The 20704-nt window shown below is 40.3% G+C and overlaps 3 protein-coding genes across 3 annotated transcripts; 1 reads left to right on the top strand and 2 right to left on the bottom strand.

Annotated features, from left to right (window-relative positions):
* Window positions 1-4250: 4250 nt before the first annotated feature.
* On the bottom strand, window positions 4251-10837 carry LOC103701028 (trafficking protein particle complex subunit 4). The gene is made up of 3 exons (XM_008782962.4): window positions 10641-10837; window positions 10333-10501; window positions 4251-4739 (listed from the first exon to the last, which is right to left on the bottom strand). The coding sequence occupies exons 1-3, from the start codon at window positions 10698-10700 to the stop codon at window positions 4543-4545; spliced, it is 426 nt and encodes a 141-aa protein (XP_008781184.1). The 5' UTR covers window positions 10701-10837; the 3' UTR covers window positions 4251-4542.
* A 309-nt stretch (window positions 10838-11146) lies between these two features.
* Window positions 11147-14514, top strand: LOC103701030 (ABC transporter I family member 20). The gene is made up of 7 exons (XM_008782964.4): window positions 11147-11418; window positions 11543-11676; window positions 12226-12345; window positions 12556-12651; window positions 12754-12906; window positions 12985-13062; window positions 14041-14514. The coding sequence occupies exons 1-7, from the start codon at window positions 11238-11240 to the stop codon at window positions 14278-14280; spliced, it is 1002 nt and encodes a 333-aa protein (XP_008781186.2). The 5' UTR covers window positions 11147-11237; the 3' UTR covers window positions 14281-14514.
* Window positions 14515-15782: 1268 nt separating this feature from the next.
* Window positions 15783-20368, bottom strand: LOC103700934 (WAT1-related protein At1g09380). Its single transcript, XM_008782830.3, has 7 exons — window positions 19912-20368; window positions 18929-18991; window positions 18612-18728; window positions 17084-17339; window positions 16723-16881; window positions 16467-16618; window positions 15783-16282 (listed from the first exon to the last, which is right to left on the bottom strand). The coding sequence occupies exons 1-7, from the start codon at window positions 20085-20087 to the stop codon at window positions 16072-16074; spliced, it is 1134 nt and encodes a 377-aa protein (XP_008781052.1). The 5' UTR covers window positions 20088-20368; the 3' UTR covers window positions 15783-16071.
* Between the last annotated feature and the right edge of the window lie 336 nt (window positions 20369-20704).

The raw sequence follows: 20704 nt of genomic DNA on the forward strand, positions 1-20704 counted from the left end.
CTACGTGACATCAACTTGCCTTTGGGCCGACGCCATACGGTTTGAATAATGGTGGCAAGGAGTAATTATTGTGACACTTATGACAGGGCCAATGCACCCCATAACACCGGAAAGGGTGCAGCATAATTAACGGGAACTGTGGGATCCATGATGCCCACAAGTGAGATTGAATGATGTATTTTTTAAACCTTCGTTTCCTTTTCCTTTGGTGGAGATTCTTTTGGAAAAAAAAAATCATATGGGTTCGGCACCAGAGAAATTAAAAAAATATATTTATTTATTTTACTATGGTTCTACTAATATTTATTAAAAAACTTAAAAGTTAGCATTTTTTTTACTAATAGAACAACCAGTTTTGTGATTTTTTTTTTCATATAATTTTTCTTTCTATTTTTGGATATTTTTTATTAGTACAAAATTTATTTTTTCAAAAAGTTTCCAATTTGTGGGTTATTTCTAGAATGGGTATTAACAAAAATAAAGTAAAATAGGATGCCTGCTTCATATTTCCTTTTTAGATGCCCACTCTATATGATGTTTGTTCATTCTTTTGGATTCTCATTGCATTACATTTGAAACAAACTTTTCCAACACCGTTGGTAGAAGAGTAACTATAAACACTGGTGATTTAGTTTTAGGTTGTCGCAAATAATTTCAAAAGATAATATTGAGATTGTGATTCCCCCAACATGGCTTCCAACCCAAATTGCTATTATTTAGATGCTAATCCTGCTTTCTAAATGTTATGTGTAAAGATCGTGATATTAAAAATCGACAGACAGGTTCGATGTGTTTTATTTATGCCCATATGATGATGGCTGCCAAGAAAAAAAGAACTAAATGTTAATTTTTTTTCTACATGGCACTTCTATAATGAAATCATAAATCAATTAGGAGGGTCTTATGCAAGATAAGAAAAGAGTAGGCAAGCCCAAGTATACGGGAGTTTCTTTTGTGTTTCTCTCCTGATAACCTTATTTAATTAGACATTTCTGCAACATTATAGTCATCTATTTACAATCTTTATGCATGTCTTTTTCATTGCAATTAAATCAAATTTTGTTCAACCAAAGAACTAGAATCAGTTTATCTAATACTTGCTTTCTAGATTTGGCTTGATGTATCATGTGTGTCTAAGTCCTCATTTTCTCTTGTCCACTTTTCGTTAAGGTTTTACAATTATAGCACCTCTATCCAAAACCAACTATCTGAATCTTAGGGTGTTCCATCATTTTATCCCATCATTTTTGTTTGAATTGACGACTTAATTAATGGTCCTTACATGGCATAATATTAAAATATCATGATAAAAAAAATCTTTGTAAACAAAAAGTAGAAATACAAAAGACCATTTAAGATTTAACTCATTATAAAATCTATATGAAGTTCTTAAAAGCAATGCGTGGTATGTACGCGCGGAATTTAGGCAGCACTTCACACAGATAATTTTAAATAATTTTGATCAGCATTCTAGAAAATAAACTTATAAATCTAAATATAAATTTATTTAATTTTAATGTTATTGGTATGTCTGATTTTTTAAAACTAATACATAGTATAACAAGGTTTAGAAGTTAGTAAGATTCTAAAATCGGTTATGGATGGACCCCGAATCCATCCTGTTTTTTTTTTGATAAAAGCCCCGAGTCCATCCGGTCATCGTTACCAAATTTCCTTCAACGTGAATCCAATCCGCTCCCCAAGAAGGCACGTGTAGAACATTCACCGATCTGCCATCACGCCGCAACACCCGAGAAGGCGAGAACACGACACGCGCGTTCCTTTTTTTTTTATTTTTTTCTGTCGACGTGCCCGCTCCCCGCACGCGCTCCCCTTCACATCGTACGTGTCTTCCCATCCTTTGCGACAGCTAAAAAAGTTTCTTTTCTTACCACACTTGGGCTCCACACGCTCTCTTGGTCGGTTAGATTTTGTGGTAACAATTCGTGGTCTTGCGAGTCTGGCGGGAGGTGATTCGTTTAGCACCAGTAGATTCGGAAGCTTGACCTGCCTCCGATTGCGATGTTAGAACGTAGAATAGAAGGCGGCGAAAATTTGTTAGTGGATAAGATCGCATAGAAGGATAGAGAGTAAGATATGTTATCCATCCAAAGAAAGAAACAAAAAAGAAAAGTATTATCCTCTGGTTCATCCCAAATGATACTAGTCCTTGTATCTCAATCAAATCTTATCTTGACCCAAAGTTCGTTAGGAAAGAGTATGTATGTAATTACTTGAATAATATTGCATGTCAACCAACAATCCAAGGATAACGACGTCTTTGACGCATTCTGTGGATGCTATCACAAAGCTTCTAGTTGAAGGTGGAGTAAAGCTGATTCAGGTTAGGTGGAAACCTTCGAGAATCTTTGAGCATTGGGAAGGAGGGCCTTGTATCTATCATGATTTTTTGCAGTATAGAATTCAGGACATTCTGACCAAAAAGATGTGATGCCTGTCTCTGAATGGAGCTAAATCCAAGTAATCAGCAGTTATCTTTGAGCATTTCGAGTTTCTTTTATTGATCAGGTGACATCCCCGCAGTCCCCAACCTTCCCACTTAGCCATGCCACCAAATTTGATCCAAAATGAATAATATTTTATCCATCCATTACAAATGATGAAATTGTGATATATGAAAAAATGACCGGTTTGAAAATATCACAATATTTTTTTTTAATACATGTCCAAGTAATGGAAAATATTACTTTGATTAGTTGTTCCAAGGCTATGCTTGCTTCCTGAAAGAGCAAAAAAAGAATAAAATTATTGGACATGGATTTTTGTTAGTAGGAAAAACAAAATTTATATACAACATCAGCATTTTTTCAACACCACCATGTACACACATATATATGAAAGTTTTGATTATTTTTCGAAATTAAATATCTTTATAGAGATGCATATAAATGAGTGACAGAAGTTTTATGAGAGAGGCAGGTTAATTTGGTCCTACATAAAAAGTGACCTATAGTTGGTTCATAATCCACAACAATATACTTTTCAGATGTCGACAGAGTTCAAGAAGAAATGCGACACGAGCAGGAAAATAGCATTAGCGCAGGCTCTGATAAGCTGGTCTTTTCTTTGTGGTGGCACTTCATCCTTGAACTTGTCTAGCAGCACCTGCCTCACCACCTGTCATGCCTGAATGACTGCAAATCCGTAGGTTATTGAAAAGATATGGATCACCTGCAGGGCTGCATTGCCTGGAAGTTCCCAAGTATGTATTAATCCAATTTGATGAATGAGCTTATAATGTCGTGTCTTGTTTTTGGAACGTTGTGTCCGGTTTAAAAGGTATAATGTTGTGCCTTTTAAACAAAACAGATAACTTTCAGATACACCATCTCCTGAGTTTAGATGCCGTCCTTTTCTATCGGATTGTTGGCGGATAATACATATATTGATTAATTTAGCAAATAGTGCAGCTGATTGATTGGATGACGTCTTATGTAGCAAATTACACTGAGAGTATATTATATAAATCTATAGTTGGTCTACCTTCTCAATTTTTGAATATTTTATTTTCTGATTTTCATGGATGTATTTAGAATAGAATAGTGTAATTTTCTAATTTACCCCCCCCCCCCCCCCCCCCAAAAAAAAAAAAAAAGAAAACAGCTGAGAAGTTTTCCATCCAATGCTTCAGTGTATCATATCATTTCAAATATTTTCTTGACAACTTTTATATTAATCGTGTATGCCCATTTGAAAGCTCAGTTCAGCGCGAGTTTTACCCACTGGGTTGTTTTCAAGGTCTTTCTGCAAAAATAGCAGATTTAAAACCTATATTAGTTGTTATGCAGGTCTACAGGCATGCCTCAAGCAAGTTTGATAAATCAATATGTGAAGTTAGATGAAGCTGATCTCATCAAGATCTGATCCCTTCTACCATCAGGCTGTGCCGCAAGTTTTACCATTTGCGAAGTAGTGAAGCTTAAATATATAGAACTATCTCACCCTCAAAGTAACATTCTTTATATTAGACAAGCAAATATGGAGCATCCAAGATGTTCTGACCTTACCTTTTATGATGGGTTGGTTGTAAGAGCTTTTAAAAACAGGGGAGGCGGCCAATAACATGGCCTCTTCCTGCCATGGACCCATCACAGCCATTTTGTGCTTTCAGCATCGACAGCTTATCTACCATCAGACCTGAGCACACGTTAAAAATCTACAAGAACACCTGGACCTTTACAATTTTGTTCCCACCTTGTGATGCAAGAAAGGACGCTTCAACAGAGTAATCACAATATTCTAACAATAAGTTTACCATGTGTACATATGTTATGTGGAAAGAAAAATATGAAAGCATACATGCCTCAGTTCAAAAGTATAAGCCGGATAGAATGGGATTAAAAATAATTTACCTGAATTCAGACCTTGAGCATTTCAAAAATCTGAGAGCACCTTTCTTGAAAGCTTAGATTCATTCAAGATTGACTGACAATACAACCGTCCACATTAACAAAACTCGATTGAAAAAAGTGTGGGAAACTAACATCTAAAATATATAGTCAGGATTTCTTTTCTTTTTTTTTATCGCCCGAACAGTGAAACACGGTCTTTCTGGATTGCCTGAGAAAGGTTCAGATCAAAGAGTTCGCAACGGATAGGCATCTCCATTTCATAGAAAGGGTTCTTCAAAACATAATCCGTGTACAATTCATAGATGACTTTTAGTAGACCTTCCATGTGTTGTGCCCCAGGCTCGCAAACAACAAAAAATTTTGTACCTATCATACATGAATTGGAGAAAAATTCAATATATGAATAAGATTTAAAATTTGTATTGACAATGAAAAGAAATATAAGTCCCAGAAAAAATTGAAAAGAATTATTATCATAGAATTTTGAAGACAATCATTTTCATTAAGGAGCATGTTATGCAAGGAAACATGCCAATGGCATAAAAACAGACTATTTAGGCTGGAATATAGGCACATTACCGATGAGAGACAGTTAAAGGCAATCTAGAAGCTTAAAAATCAATGAAGAAAATTCAGAAGCTATATCAAAGGACTTCAATTAAGCGTAGAAACTTGCCTCGAGCTCCATGAAAATGACTAGTATAAAGATAGCTGTGGTGGCAAACATATTATATCTAATCTCCCATCAGGATACTTGAAAAATTAAAGGGAAGAGTTCAGGTATTATTCTCCAGTGCATAGCCGTGGTACCAGAAAAAGGATGCCTAATGGCTTTAGAGAATTTACTTTTGACTAAATCTCCAGAACTTGACATAAGGACATGAGATTGGAGACATGCAGATGGCTAAATGTGCAGGTAAAGTGTTTATCTAACAATTAACTTTCACATAAACAACCACTGCACATGGTTAAAGGGGTAGGTAAAGTGTTTATTGTAACAACTGACTTTTACATACACAACAACTGGCAACACCCCCCCAACCAGAGCAAAAAATTAGGAGGATACAGATACCGAAGCAATTATATTTCACACTTCAAAGAGTCGCGACACACAACTAAGAGAACGGGAAACAGACTAATGTGAACAGAAACCTGCAGATACCAAGCTCATTGGCATTCAGCTTGATGTTGACCACATAATAAAAGCCTAGATCAAGCCTTTCTTCCAACATACATGAAATCTAACTTTTGACAAATCTGATTTCCCAAAGAATGTTATAATAGTGATCTGGGACTACAGTTGGTCTAATCACTGATACATCTATATATCAAGTTGTGAATACTGATTGTAGAGTTCGTTCACAACACATCTCCATAAAGTGATTATCTTAGGTGGCTTTGGATAGGTAATGGTCGTGATATGAACAAGGTAGTAAGAGTGAAAAAAACCATCTTGACTGTCACTCTAGGCTCTAACTTTCCTCGGCTGATGGATTTATGCAACAAAAATAGATCTAGATAATATCAAATAGCATTTGGGGTTGCTTGCAAAATCATGCTCATGGAAATGAAAGAGGTTTTTATTCAATTTCAGATTATGGCAACCATGTGATCCAACAACATCTAAGAAACTACAGTCTCTTTAAAATCTTCTGATTTGTTTTCTAGCTTAAGACATATGTGAGAATGAAGGAATCTGTCAAAGAAATCAAATATCATGTAGGAGGAAATACTGCAAGAGATATAATTCTATATTGATGAAAGCTATCCGTAGGAATCCAGGAGCAGTAACAACAATTCAAATGCCAAAGTTTCAGTTCTTTCAAGTTTTAAGTCATGGTATTGTGCAACAACCTCCAGCAAGTTATTAGTAAACTAATGGATACAATGGGATTCACTGAGAACAATAGGTGTCATCAAGGTCAAAACAACAGCTCAAAATTAATAATTGTATGCATGGTACGCCATACCGGCCTGAATCGGATGGTATAGGGCATACCGTACCATACCAGTTCGGTACCGAAAATGGCGTACCGACACTCGATACGCTAAAACAATTTTACACCATACCATACCGACACTGTGCTAGTGTGGCAGCGGTACGGAGTTCGGTATGGAGACGGCGAATCTTAATTATATGAATGAGTTTCATTACCTCCTCCAGTCATTTTTTGCTTTTTCGTCTCCCCCAACTCCCCCCCCCCCAAGGTGGGGGTTAGGATCCTTCCCGGACTCAATGTTGTGCATCAAATTTTTCACAGATACAATGATGCAAACATATGGAAGTACACAGCTGGCTTTCACAAGCAAACCCACTAATTTTTGAATTGATCAGACTCAAATTGTCACTTTACCTTCACTTGTTGCACTAAGACAAAGAATGTATTTGGCATCTAAATTTTTAATATAACAAAAGTTTCCATTCTACTACAAACAGAAAGAGTTTCAATGTTATTTAATTCCACCAAAATGTAACAGGACCTAGTCATTTATTACTTTTCCTAAAAAACATGGATTCAATATTTGACCTAATAAATGACATCCATTAGCTTCTATTCACCAACAAACAACTAGATTATGGCTTTTTCTTTTTCTTTGTGCAATTCGTCTATTGCTACAATGTTGCATTGAAATATCCTAAACTGGTTAACATTTTGCATCTCATCTATAACCTCCACTGTACATACCACCATGTAAATGGACTACTACCATATTTTTTGCTGGAGAGTGGAATGGTCCCATATCGGATAGATAAGGGATTTAGTTGAGCTTAAGTTTTTGGGTTGGACTTTAACATAGTATCAAACTAGTTGTCCCTTATCGGATAGATAAGGGCTGCATGTTTTCCACATGCAGCCCTTCTTCAAGTTTCATCCTGAGAGATCTCCACGTGAGAGGGGGTGTTGGAGAGTGGGAATAAACCCACATCAGATAGGTATTGGAGAGTGGGAATAGTCCCACACCAGATAGGTAAGAGATTTTAGTTGGTCTCAAATATATTTGGGCCTGCCTACCTACGAGCTTAAGCATTTGGGTTGAACTTTAACATATTTTTCCTTTTCTTTGTACTTTTTGGCTGACTATAATATGACATTCAAACATGTACTTGATAAAATCTAAGAAATGAATAGAGACAAATACATAGACATGTCAATACTATTCCACCAGAAAAATATCAATTCTATATCTCGCCTTTCATTAGATAGCTACCATGGAAATTAAGTCCAATAAATGAATAGTTTTTGCCACAAAAATTAAAAAAGGAGAAAAAATCACTTGTCCTAGAAACGAAAAACAAGGTAAAAGTGTTTGCCACATTGAGTTCATCCAAAACTTCATATCATTTTCCACTTGGGTCAGTTTAATTCACCCTACAAGTGATTCTTGGTCACTTGAAAGGGACTCCCAAGGGGTCCAGCTATTTGGTTGTGAGAGTGGTGGCCCAGAAATGACTCCTGGAGTGGAAACCACTGCAGACCACTCCCATCCAAACTACTTTCCCACCTTTTTGACTTCAAAATGTGGTAGGCAAAAGTCGCTGAAAGTGGGGATCGGTCCTCCCTTACACTTTCTCCTTGCTCGCCCTTCTTTTGTCCTCGAGCAAGTTTGGATACCTCCCCTTGAACCCCCACCCCTCAACCCTCCTACCCCCTCAACCCTCCTGCACCCTCACCAATCCTTCCAACACCCTGTTGGCGATCTATCCCGCTCTTGTGGTGCTCTGCTTCTATCTATAGCCGATCTTTTTGGTTCTCCTGATGCCTTGCTGCTCCCCACCATGATCTCGGCCCAAACGGGCTCACATTGACCAGTGAGCTCCTCCTTCCAGGCATTGATAGTGACGATGAGCCCTGACAAGCCTTTCCCCTTGTATACACTTAAGGTGAGAGCTCCCATGGCCATGATTGATGATCTGGTTTTATATAGATTTTTTTTTTGTGGTGAATCACCACATTTGTTGAGGGATCCATGGATTTTAGGGTTGATTTAAGACATTCAAGAAGGTTTTTCTCTAGGTTTCACCCTTGAACCCTTCTATTCTCTTTGCTTCTTATGCCAAAGAATATTCAAATCTAGGGTTTTCCCCCTGAATCCATGCTATGATTCAAAGTTGGTGTTGGATTTTGTGGATTACAGTCATTTTATCATGCCATTTACTTGATGAATCTATAGTTTACTGCTAGAATCTGTGCTATGGAATTGGATTTTGTGCGTTTTCTCTATCATAATCTCTTGTTTATCGTTTGTACTCATTGAATATAGGGTTTTGATATAGAATCATGCTATGGTCTGGTGTTGATTTTCACACACTTTTATTGTATTATATTTTGGTCAGTTGTCATTGAATCTAGGGTTTTTGCCTAGAATCCATGCTAGGGTTCAACCCAGCTGGATATTATGAGGGTTTTCTTTGTTATTGTCCTTATTGAGCTCGGATATCCTCGAATCTAGAATTTGCCTCTAGAGTCCATGATAGGGTTCAGCCTTTTTGGATTATTGCAAGGTGTTTCGTATAATTCACTGTTATTTTGGCTAGCTATAACTGAATTTATGTAGAGTTATGATATTTTAGTTGCTATGATTTCCACAATGAATGCTAGTGTAAGTGATTATGGTGAATCTTTGTACTTCTATATTCCTATGTTTCTATATGGATTGTAAAGTTCCTTTTCTATTTTTCTGACTTGTATCTTTTAGTTGCTCTTGATCTCTATAAGGAATGATACTTTGCATATGTTTAGGGTATTCATTATATTGTGTAAGTGGTTATAGTGAATTAATTGGTACCTTTACATCCCTATGGTTACATATACATCAATTGCATGCTATAATTATTCATGATTTGTTTCTAATGCTCAAGTTGCTCTCTCTCTACCTTGTTGGAAACAAGGTTTTGGTTCCCTGGTGCCTGATTTGTAGAAATGGTTGTTAAATTTGTTCGAATCCAGAGCCTTGAAACCCTAACTACGGCACATTTGTCTTGGATTGCTTCAACCTTTGTATTTATTGTGAATTGAATTGATATTTTCTTAGTTGATCTCTATTTAACTTATTAGTTGATCTACTAGATGCTATTGACGCATATAACGAATGACACCTTGTAATTTGAGATTTATTATGGGTTTGTGAAAATGCATGCTTGTTGACGGAACCTGCCATCCGTCGAAGTCGTGTCTACATGGTTATGATCCTCATTGTTCTCATCTATGCATATGTGTACCTCTATCTTACTCGTAGAAGAGGTAGAAATATATCTAGACAGCCATCCACACGATTAGGGATCTGTATTGGAGTGCACACATGCGAAGGATACTTACGGGAAGTTGTATTGATTACTTGCGCACGGAACCGAATGCATTCCTTAGTTAAGATCTTCAGAGATTGTATGCTCCTAAAGGATACAGCGCATGGGAATGTTCAGGAACAGTTGGCCATTCCTTTTGTTGGACACAATACAAAGATTAAGGTCATAAGTCTTGAATTTGTGAGGTCAGGTAAGATGGTCAGCCAATATTTCAACCGAGTAATATATGCAATTTTTGCTGTATTCAAGACATGTATGTCTCCCAAGCTGGCCCCTGGATTCATCCGGAAATCAAGGCCAACCTCGTTGGTACCCATACTTTTCAAGGCAAGTGATCAAAGTCTTCTCCCCATTATAACCTACTAACCCTACTTTTGGACCTAAATGGGTGTTCAGTCCTAGAAAAGCTATCAAAATGAAAAGCCAAGCCAAACAGGTAAATTAAATTTCATGAATTCCAAGCCCCTTCTCGAGCATTCAGCTTACAAATCATATCAAATTGCACAGCAAACTATATTGGCAATTCAAATCAATAGTTTCCAAGCTATTTTTTCTCAAACATTAAGCCTCAGAATTTTATGAATAAAACTAAAGCCAAGTTACATGTTCATCTAACTCTATGAAGCAAATCATAGAGATGCGTCGAGTTGATACCAGTGAGAGATTGGAAGCAGTGGAGGTCGAAGGTGTCGGCCTGGAGAAGGTCGATCCCGTTACATCCCACGGTGGGCGACAGCTGCTGCGATATCGCGTGCATCGAGTGCCATAAACTCGCCAGCCTCAAGCTATCATTCGTCTCCATCCGCCCCGCCGATCCATAATCCTTCCACCACCCGAAAAAACAATGAAAACACTCCAATCTTTTCTCAAAATTTATCGAATCAAAAAAAGAAAACAAAAATATAAAAATTATTACCCGAAAAAGAAAACGAAAATTCGGTGGGATTAGGGTTTTAATCTACCTTGTAGAATATGAGACCGCCCGATTTGTTTACGATAAAGAGGCTGTAGATCGCCGCCATTGCGAAGACGAGATCGAAATTTTCGTTCCCTTGTTTAAGAGAAATTTAACGGTAGAAATCTTCTTATTGATCGGAAAAATTGAGAGACGGGAAGAAAGACAGCTGCTGCCTGTTCTTGGTTCCCAATTTCGCCCGAGATCCAACACACCCATTTTATCACTGCGCATAGAAACTCCATGGGGACGCAAGATCTGCCGTCCGTGGCTTTGGACCGGGGATCCACGAACGGCCGGTTCGAATGTGTACCGCATTCTTTTCTATGCGTAGCATCCGAACTTTAGCGGGTAGCGGCTGTCCACGGGGACCGGAAGAGTTGGTGGCCGTGGAATGAGTCACAGTTTAGTTAAGGAGCAACTGTTGACGTGTCCATTTAGTATGCCGTTACCGCCTCTTGAAGTAGGTAAACCTTGGCTACGTCGCAAATTATATTAAGCCTAGGGACCACCAGACCGCTCCGTTGCATTGGCCATTACAGCTTCTCTCGCACCTGCTTCTCTCGGAAGAAAGAGAAGCGGGAAAAGAGATAGAGAGACAGAGATGGCGGAGCAGAACGGCGGCGGCGGCGGCGCGGCGGTGGTGGTGGAGGTCAATAACCTACGGTTCACCTACCCCGGGATTGACGGGCACCCGCCCCCGGGTTCCAAGCCCATCATCGATGATCTCTCCCTCTCCCTCCGCGCCGGAGACCGCTGCCTCCTCGTCGGATCCAACGGCGCAGGTCGGTAGGGATGCTTCCCTGATCGAATGATCGATCGATTTGTTTCCATTTCGATTGAGAACTTTGAGATATTTCATCTGTGCTGCGGTACTGGATCTGATCTTTGGTTTATTTTGGATTTTAGGGAAGACGACGATTCTGAAGATATTAGGGGGGAAGCACATGGTGGAGCCGGAGATGGTTCGGGTATTGGGGCGGTCGGCCTTCCACGACACCGCTCTCACCTCCTCTGGCGATCTTTCCTACCTGGGCGGAGAGGTCGAATTATGATTTTCTTAACTTTATCTTCTCAGATTGCAATTATTTGACTAATTTTGCTTGCTACTTGATGTGCCACGTGAATTGAAAGAGAAACCCAACATAATTCAGATATTTATTCAATTTTTTGCAAAAAAGGACCTTTTTGCGTACAATGCCAAAATAGATCCTGTGGTGTGAGGAAAAAAATATTTTTAGTTAAAGAGCTTGTTTTAATTGGAGAATTCTGTTTATGTTCTCCAAATCATCTTACTGGGGTAAAACTATGAGGATTTTCAAACCTGGGTATGCTCGTGAAAGTTGAAATTTAGAAATGAGCTTCTTCTTCATCTTCTTTTGAGCAACTACAAATGAGCTTCCAAAAAAAGGCAGCATGCTGTCTATGGTTTGCTGAAATAATATAAACGTTTAGAGCTTTTCATAGCCAATCGTGCAACTAAAACATGGGTTAAACAATTAGCTATTCAAATTGTAAATTGTTGAGTGTATATAAATTGAAAAACAAATTTATGTTGAAAATCATATCTGATAAGCATGTTGTTCATTCAGTGGAGGCGAGATGTTGCTTTTGCTGGTTTTGAGGTTACGATACAGATGGATATTTCGGCTCAGAAGATGATATATGGAGTTTCTGGCATTGATCCTGGAAGGAGAGAGGAATTGATTAAGGTATGTCTTTTCCTTTGTCAATCAAAGTTATGGGACAAACAGCTACCTTGGTGTACTTTTTTATTCAATTTCCCTTCTCAATAACCTCTTTTGCTGTGACTACTGCTATGTAAGTTGACTGAAAAGAAATGTTCATTTAACAGCCACCTATTGGTGGTTGATTTAGTATTAATGACCCAATTAAAGAATACTTGGTCATTATTACTTCAGGTTTTAGATATTGATCTTTCATGGAGAATGCATAAAGCATCAGATGGTCAAAGAAGACGAGTTCAAATTTGCATGGGCCTTCTTAGACCATTTAAGGTTTGTTTGTTAACTTCTTAATCTTTATAATAAATCATCTGTGATATTACTACTTTGCAATAAGCAGATCAAATCCTCGCACAATTATCTTTCTTTTACTAGGTCCTTCTTCTGGATGAGATTACCATTGACCTAGATGTGCTGGCAAGGGCCAATCTTTTGAGATATCTTAAGAAGGAATGTGTAGAAAGAGGAGCAACAATTATTTATGCAACACATATTTTTGATGGCCTTGAAGATTGGCCATCGCATATTGTAAGTATTGTGCTCATCTTTGTTCAATCATGAACTTCCATTAGAACTATCTTTTACTAAATTAGCACCAAATGCCAGGTATATGTTGCACATGGAAAATTGCAGTTGGCATTGCCTTTGGGAAAAGTGAAAGAAATGAGTAATTTATCTCTAATGGTACGTAGGTTTATTGACAAAGTGATTCATATGAGTCATATCTTAAACCAGTTAAACTAGTTACACTTTCTATTATTTTACAGTAAATCTTTCATATTTCCTGCAATAAAACATGGCAGTTGGTATTTTATCATTATTTGTTCCAATTATGTTGGAATTCTTTTCTTGTTAATCATAATTCGAGACTACATATTGTGAAGACCTTGATGAAAAGAACCTCATATCTCAAAAAAAAAAAGCCAGAAATATGAGTAAAAAGAAGAAAAGATTACCATCCTTGTTCGCTAATTCGTTCTACTCGTGTTGAGTCAATGTCAAAACATTATGCAATAAATCTTTAAATTTTAGTGGGCTTGTCATCATATCCTGTGCAAATAATTTGTGGGTGCATTTATCAAAAGAAACTAAATTATGTTAGAAATCTGGATGACTTTAAATGTCACGTTGGTGGCAAATGGTTCGACCACAGATGTTTCAGATTATTGCGTTGTCTGAAAGGTGGAAAATATGGCAACAGTAATGTCTGTGATCATCCTACCATCAAAGTTTGCCTTTTTAGCCAACACCGCAGCAATATCGTAACTCGAATAACTACATTAGAAGAACAGACACAAGCACAGAGACACGCAAACAAGCAATATTACACCTGGATGAGAACAAGTCTGAGACAATGGCACAAGAAATGCAACAATGTTTTGATATCTCATGGATACAAAATGAAATGATGGAACAATGCAATGCTAGTCTAAGATTTATTGTTCTACATAATATAACTTAGTCCCTGATTCTAACAATATGCATTTTCAAACTTGTGCATAACGGACCCTCTTTTAGAGATATTTTACTTATATCAAATTGCTTAAGTTTTAACTCTGTGAGTCAACTTAGATCTTTGTCAAGTTATAATTTTTATCTCTCAGTAACGGCATACAGGTTATTTATAATAACTTTTTTCCTGGATGACTTTTTGGATTGTAGAGAACAGTGGAAAGTTGGCTTAGGAAAGAGAGGGATGAGGATAGGAAGAGAAGAAGGGAAAGGCAGGAGAATGGTCTTCCAGAACATGATAAGCCAGTTGAAGGCAGCAGGGTTGTAGGAGACCCTGCTCGAAGGGCAGTTCAAGTAATGAACAATGGGTGGGATGCCGGGAGACTGCATTCCACCATAGCAGGCGAGGAAAATTTCTTCTTCAGTTCAAATCGTGTTCTCAGGCAATGATGATACGCACGCTTCTTTTATACCCGGTTATTTGAAAAATGATTTATCTATTATTCATTTGACAAACAAGGTTCTACGAAGTCTAGGCCCCAAAATTTTAGCCCTTCGTAAATCAAAAAGTATGGCCTCTTTATATTCAAGAAAGATGTAATCCAATATTGAAACATTTGAGATGCAAAGTTGGCACAATTTGCTTAACGCATATTGAAGATGCTTGCAGCACTAGACATGCCATTTTCTAGAGTAGTTTCTTGCTCGTATTACTGTGAAATGGGGCATGTACCTGGGATTCTTTAGATTATTGGGAAATGGCATATGTACTTCTGCATTATAAGTTCCTTGATCATGATTCAAAAGGGAAATTGGAATGGAGTTGATTCGGTTGGAGCAAAACAGAAACTTCCTTGCATAGCTCTGTGAGAGCTAGGCCAATCTCTCACAAAGCCGTGGAAGTGGCACTGCAGCCTAGAACTGCTAAATAACAACATTCGGTTGTTTGCTTTCAGCTGCCAAAGTGAATTTTGAGGAGTATGTTAAAGACGAAAAAAAAAAAACCATCTAGTTGTTGTGGGGACGGCCGAGCCTCACACAACAGCATAGCCCACATTAAGCTAGCAGAGAAAGAGGACTGCGTTTCTCCCGAGGTATTGTCCGCTTTGGGCGCTCCGGCCCGCACGTCCAGCGCAGACAGGGGGAGATCACTGTCCTCACGGTTTTGCCCTTCAAAAGGTACCTCGAGAGGAAAGGATTTCCATCCCCCATTTAAGACACAGAACCTTTCCGCTACTAGCCGATGTGGGACTAAATTCAAGGCTCCTTCCACCCCCCCCCCCTCCCCCCAACATAGCCTCCCCAGCGGGAAGTTTCTTGAGCCTCCGCAGTCCTGAGGGGTAGTCAACGGTGGGAGGAGGCGCCCTCTACCTGGCGCGCCATCTGTTGCGGGGACGGCCTTTGGCCGGAGCCTCACACAACAACATAGCCCACATTAAGATAGCAGAGAAAGAGGATTGCGTTCCTCCCGAGGTATTATTCGCTTTGGGCGCTCCGGCCCGCGCGTCCAGCGCAGATGGGGGGAGACCACTGCCCTCACGGTTTTACCCTTCAAAAGGCGCTTCGAGAGGAAAGGATTTTCATCCCCCATTTAAGGCACAGAATCTTTTCGCTACTAGCCGATGCCCCCCCCCCCCCCCCCCCCCCCGGCGCCGCGGCGCAACAGTGCTAACTGATAGCACTCTCCATTCCAGAGTTAATATAAATTGACATGCCTGTAGATTTTCTCAGGAGCGATACTCAGCGTACCTTATTCAAAATAAGGTAAGACCTAGGGTTTGTTATCATCCCTTGACACAGATTAGGCAGCTTCAGTGGTCAATAACAAGCAAGAATAGAACTGATCACCAATTTATGCGTATACCATATTCTGGTCAAATACCAGGAGGGGCCATACAAGAAGAGGCATCGGTGTGTGATTCGCACGGTCTAAAAATTGGTTTCAAAGTTGTGCATGTGAATTTAGCACTAATATTTGAAATCATACATAAGTAAGAGTTTGCAGTATCATGTTTTGCTCCCTTGTTCATTATAATTTGTCATGGTATTACATTCGGTGAATATGTTATTCCACGCGTTCTCTTACCCACACACTGCACGGACAAAGACCATTTCACCTAAGTTTCTCAATCCATGGCGTGGAGAGCGTACGTCCTTATTGTGCTGTGGGTTCTCTTGACTCCGCGAATTCTTCCTAATTCCTTGGACCATGAGAAACCTCAAATTCTACTGTAACTTGTTCTAATTCGGTGGACCATCACGAGGTTGGCCATCTCGGGCCTCATGATCAGGACTGCGATACATGGGCATGCTAATGGCCACACTGCCTCCTCCTTCCTCAACCTCCTCTTCCAAGTTCTTCACACCTATGTTGCTCAGCTTCTTCAATTCTCTTCCCTTTCCCCAAAGAACCAAGTATAGTCCTCCAACTATTAGGATCGAGCCTGTAACACTGAAAAAACAGAGGAAAATTGGAATTCTTAGAACTTAGCAGGCATCGTATGTATCAAAATTTTTTTGAATGAAAGCCAAGTCTGGGTTGAGTGTATCCAAATTTTTCAACATCCAACCTGATGACCCATCTCCAGACAATATAAATTCGGGCAGGAATTGGCCTCACAGCTATACGCACATACCTTCCAACATAGAGCCTCTCATCAAGGACTGCCCATCCAAGGACTGCGACGACGACGAGCTGCAACGGGCTGAACATCGAGACATACAGAGGACCTTTCTTCTCTATGCACCAGGACATCAGTGAAACTGCTAACGCTGAGCCAACTACGCCCTGGTAATATGTTTTGATCGAGCACAAAACAGTGAGTGATTTTAACCACGACGAGCGCTGCCGCTGCTGATCGAAGAAGACTGATGCAGTGTCAGGATACTTACGTTATAAAGTGTAGTTACCAGTCTGATGTCCCAACCGAGTCTCCATGCTGAGAGCTTCCTCTCCACCCCGGCTCCTATAACCAAGCACTGAATGGCCGCCATGAAGCACAATAAAGCCGAGCTTGTATAAGGAGAAGAGAAGCTTTCGCTCATCTTAGCCTGCCATTATGGAAACAGAAAAGCTAGATACTTGGTAATCGAGATCGTTTGAACATTGGTCGAGGCTATTGGTTCCAACCAACCCAACCCAGTCAGCATCGAGCATTGTATGCTGACTTCAAAATGTCTCTCTCTACTTGTTTCCAAGTTTGATATGGAATAATTAATATAAATCGATCATAAGATCATCTTGTTTACGTACCTGAATGATGAACCAGACAGCCCAAGCTATGCAGCTTGCGATGATCAGGGCGGCACCCAGGGCCATGCTCCGTCCATCGTCGGAGCCACCAGTGCTGGATGCCATGCCCTCGGCATACCTCCAGTGGATGCGAGACGACCAAATCTTCACAAGACTTCCTTTGTAGAAGGTCATCTCCATGGAGCCACCTACGCACAGCACTGTCCCGATCACCTTCGCTTGCCCTGCCAGCGTTCGGATCCCTATCGTCTCCATCCTGAAGTCAAGAAGTCCACAACATCAAGTTTGAAAGAAAGAAAAAAAAAACCCTAGTAAAATTATCCTCTGGCCAAAGGTAGTACACCCTACTGGTTTGTTGCAAAATAAATAGAACTTGCAACCAATTCCTAAGGCCATGCCGGCATGGTGCAAGTTGTAGGGGTGGCAAATGGATTGAGCTGTGCCGGATACATATTAGGTCAAAGATTTATTGAACCTAACCTAATCTTTTTAAATGAGTCAAAAAATCAAACCAAGCCTAAACAATTTATTAAACAAATAATCCGACTCGACCTCTATAAAACATCTAATAAACAGATCTAATAAAAGAAAATTATACTGATGGGTAGGAGTATTATTAGAAGTCAAAATAATTTGTATGGTCCGCAGTTATTTTCTTTTGGTCATGTTAGGTATTGGCCCATGTAACCGCCCAAACAAAACCATCTAAAACCACGTGACGCCGGTTCTACCTTTGGAGTATCGAGTCGTGCACGTATCGCGCTGATGTTATGTCTAGTTGTGAATTGGACGCGGCGAAATGCGTTCGTCCTTACGGGGTTTTTATTTTATTTTGAAACGGAAAAAGGTTATGGTAGAGATATTTGGTGCTCTATCATGGGTAGATCATGGGTGGCCTTTGGCAGCTTGAAATATTTGGGGCTCCTCATGTGCTTGTGGAGCGTCCCATTTAGTATTTTTTTACCTGTAAGCCTCCACCCTCGAGTTTCCTCAAGGTCAATTTTGATGGATGCGTCCTAAATAGAGGTAGGAGGAATAGGGCGGACTTCGTTGTTAGGGGCCCGGACTCCAGAGTAATTGTTGCTAGGGGCTGCCACTTGTTGGACACCTCGATGCCGGAGGCGGAGCTGAGAGCAGTCTGGGCTGGTTTGTACTACGTTTGGCGCGCCTTGCAGAGGAGAGAGGTCTTTCTGAAGGGTGACTCGGCGACAGTCATTGGGTGGATCCTGCAAGTTTTCGGAGGAGTCGGTGATTATCACCCACTGCTTAGAGATATCCGAGCCAGGATCCGTAGTGGGATGGTGCTCCAGGCGAAGCACGTGTTTAAAAAGGCCAATGAGCTGCAGATTGGGTGGCCTCTTTTATTGGCAACCATTCGGAGGATCATCTCTGGGTAGGAGAGACAGAGTTGGCCAATGCACTATGTAATTTACTGATTTTTGACTTTTTTGGTTGTATCCCTATACATTATGTATGGTACTCCCATTTTAGCGGAAAAAAAAAAGAGAGAAGGTTACGATAGAGATACCTGAAAGGAACGGCCATGACGAACGTGATGGCCGGCAGCATATTGTTGAGGGCAGATGCAATCGTCGGCGTCGAATATTTGAGCCCAAGGAAGTACAATAGCTGATTCGCTGTAGCCCTGTATCCACCAATATATCAAACCAAGCATCATTTAAAACAAATAAAAATAAAGAAATTATGAACAAAAATAAAAATTTTGCCCTCTTGGGGCCCATCTGTCAATGAGGGTGCGGCATTGGGTGCTTGGAAGAGCGAACCATTTGTCTCCCAATTACGGCGGTCCCCTCTCGTTTCACTTGTGATTTATAGGACACTTACCCAAATAACGAGCACAGGAAAATCTGGAAGATAATTTTGCCCGAAATCGCCATGCGAGTTTTTCTGTATTAATGAAAATAAAATTATGAATATCCATTAACAGAACCAAGAATGATAAGAATAATCATATAGTAAATTTAATAACAAATTAACACTTCAAACGCAGGTATTTGATGGGTATATATGTGCTACTACAATGCGGACTCTTGGCATCGGAAGACATGTGGCAGATCCACGGACAACGAGTTTGAATTGGTATACACTAATGGAAGCTCGAAGAAGAGGAAGAAGGTGATCGACTTGGAGTTCGGTTACATTTTTTTTTCAAAGATGAGTTTAGTTGTCACTGAGGTGGTAGCTTAATGGAACTGAGCCTTATTTCCAACCAAGTAGTTCCGAGTTCGAAACGCGCAGACGTCGATTAAATTGTGGAGATCGGATGCTTCCTATTCGGACACGTGGTTTGAGAGGGCTTATTGGTTCGCTGGTAGCTTCGGTGGTGGCAGATGTGACGTACTCAAATGAAGGGTAATTGTACCGGAGCTCAGAGGGTTAATGAGCCGGGATCACGGGTGGAGAGGGTATGAATAAAACCGGTCGGGGCGCCCAACACACGGTTATTTCAGCCCGCATCAAACATTCTTCTGACGGGGTACTGTGGGGGCTGCTACGCGGGGGGGTGGGCTTGTCCCTTCCTCCCCCTTTTTTTCAGCCAAAAAAAAAAAAGAGTTTAGTTACATTAATTTCTCAGTCATTGCACTATTAGAATTATTAGGTTTTTAGATATTAGAACTATTAGCTCTTTAAAGAGACGACTAACTGCTAGAGCCCAAAGTAGAGCATGGCTATGGGGAGGAGTATGGTTATGGTCACCCCCTGTCCCAGCGTCCCGCAAACCCCACTAAAAAGATCAAGAAGGAAATAAAGAAGAAACCATCAAGAAGGAAAAGCTGGTAATGACAGAGGAAGGATAAACCAATTACCTCTCAAGGAAGAAGGCAATGGGAGCGATGAAGAGGGTGGCGACGATCTGACGGTAGGTGATCATCACGTAGGGGCTCATGCCATCATCGAGGGCCAGCTTCGACACCACGTTCAAGCCGGCGAAGCCCACTTGAACCAATACCATGGCCAAGGTAGGGATGCAGTCACCACCCATCTCTAGCTCCCTCCTCTGTTTCTTCTCACTCTATATATCACTTATGTTGTTCTTAGAGAGAGAGAGAGAGAGAGAGAGAGAGTAAGTGAAGAAGAAGAAGAAGAAGAAGAGGAGGAGGAGGAGGAATCCAACAAGAATAGAACCCAATAAGAAAGGAGAGGCTTATGTGGAGAGATATATAGGGAATGGGGGAGGGAGAGAGAGAGAGAGGCAGAAGAAAGCAGGGCTGACGTTCTGCAACGATTTCTGCTAGTGATAACAGAAAGCGTAGAAGACAGTCCACCCCACCACCCTCGTATTAATAAGAAAGGCTTCACTTTCTTTTATTCCTTCAAGTCCCTCATCTTGAGGTGGCGTTATTTAATGGTTCTTTGTTTGGTTTTCTCAGACTATTCCTCGGGGTCCACGTTATTGCGAAGGGGTCGCGGTTGTATCCTTCGCGCGAAAGAAGGATTCAACTTCCTTCGCACGAATGCACCGTTGGATTACCCACCGCACGGCTCTCAAAGCGATCCGTACTCCGTCGTTCACCGTCTGCACGGTTATCAAAGTGAGCAGTGGATGATCCAACGGCGGATTCGCGGGAAGGAAGGTGAATCCTTCTTTCGCGCGAAGGA

The sequence above is a fragment of the Phoenix dactylifera genome, chromosome 3, assembly GCF_009389715.1.
Source record: "Phoenix dactylifera cultivar Barhee BC4 chromosome 3, palm_55x_up_171113_PBpolish2nd_filt_p, whole genome shotgun sequence".
Classification (NCBI taxonomy): Eukaryota; Viridiplantae; Streptophyta; class Magnoliopsida; order Arecales; family Arecaceae; genus Phoenix; species Phoenix dactylifera.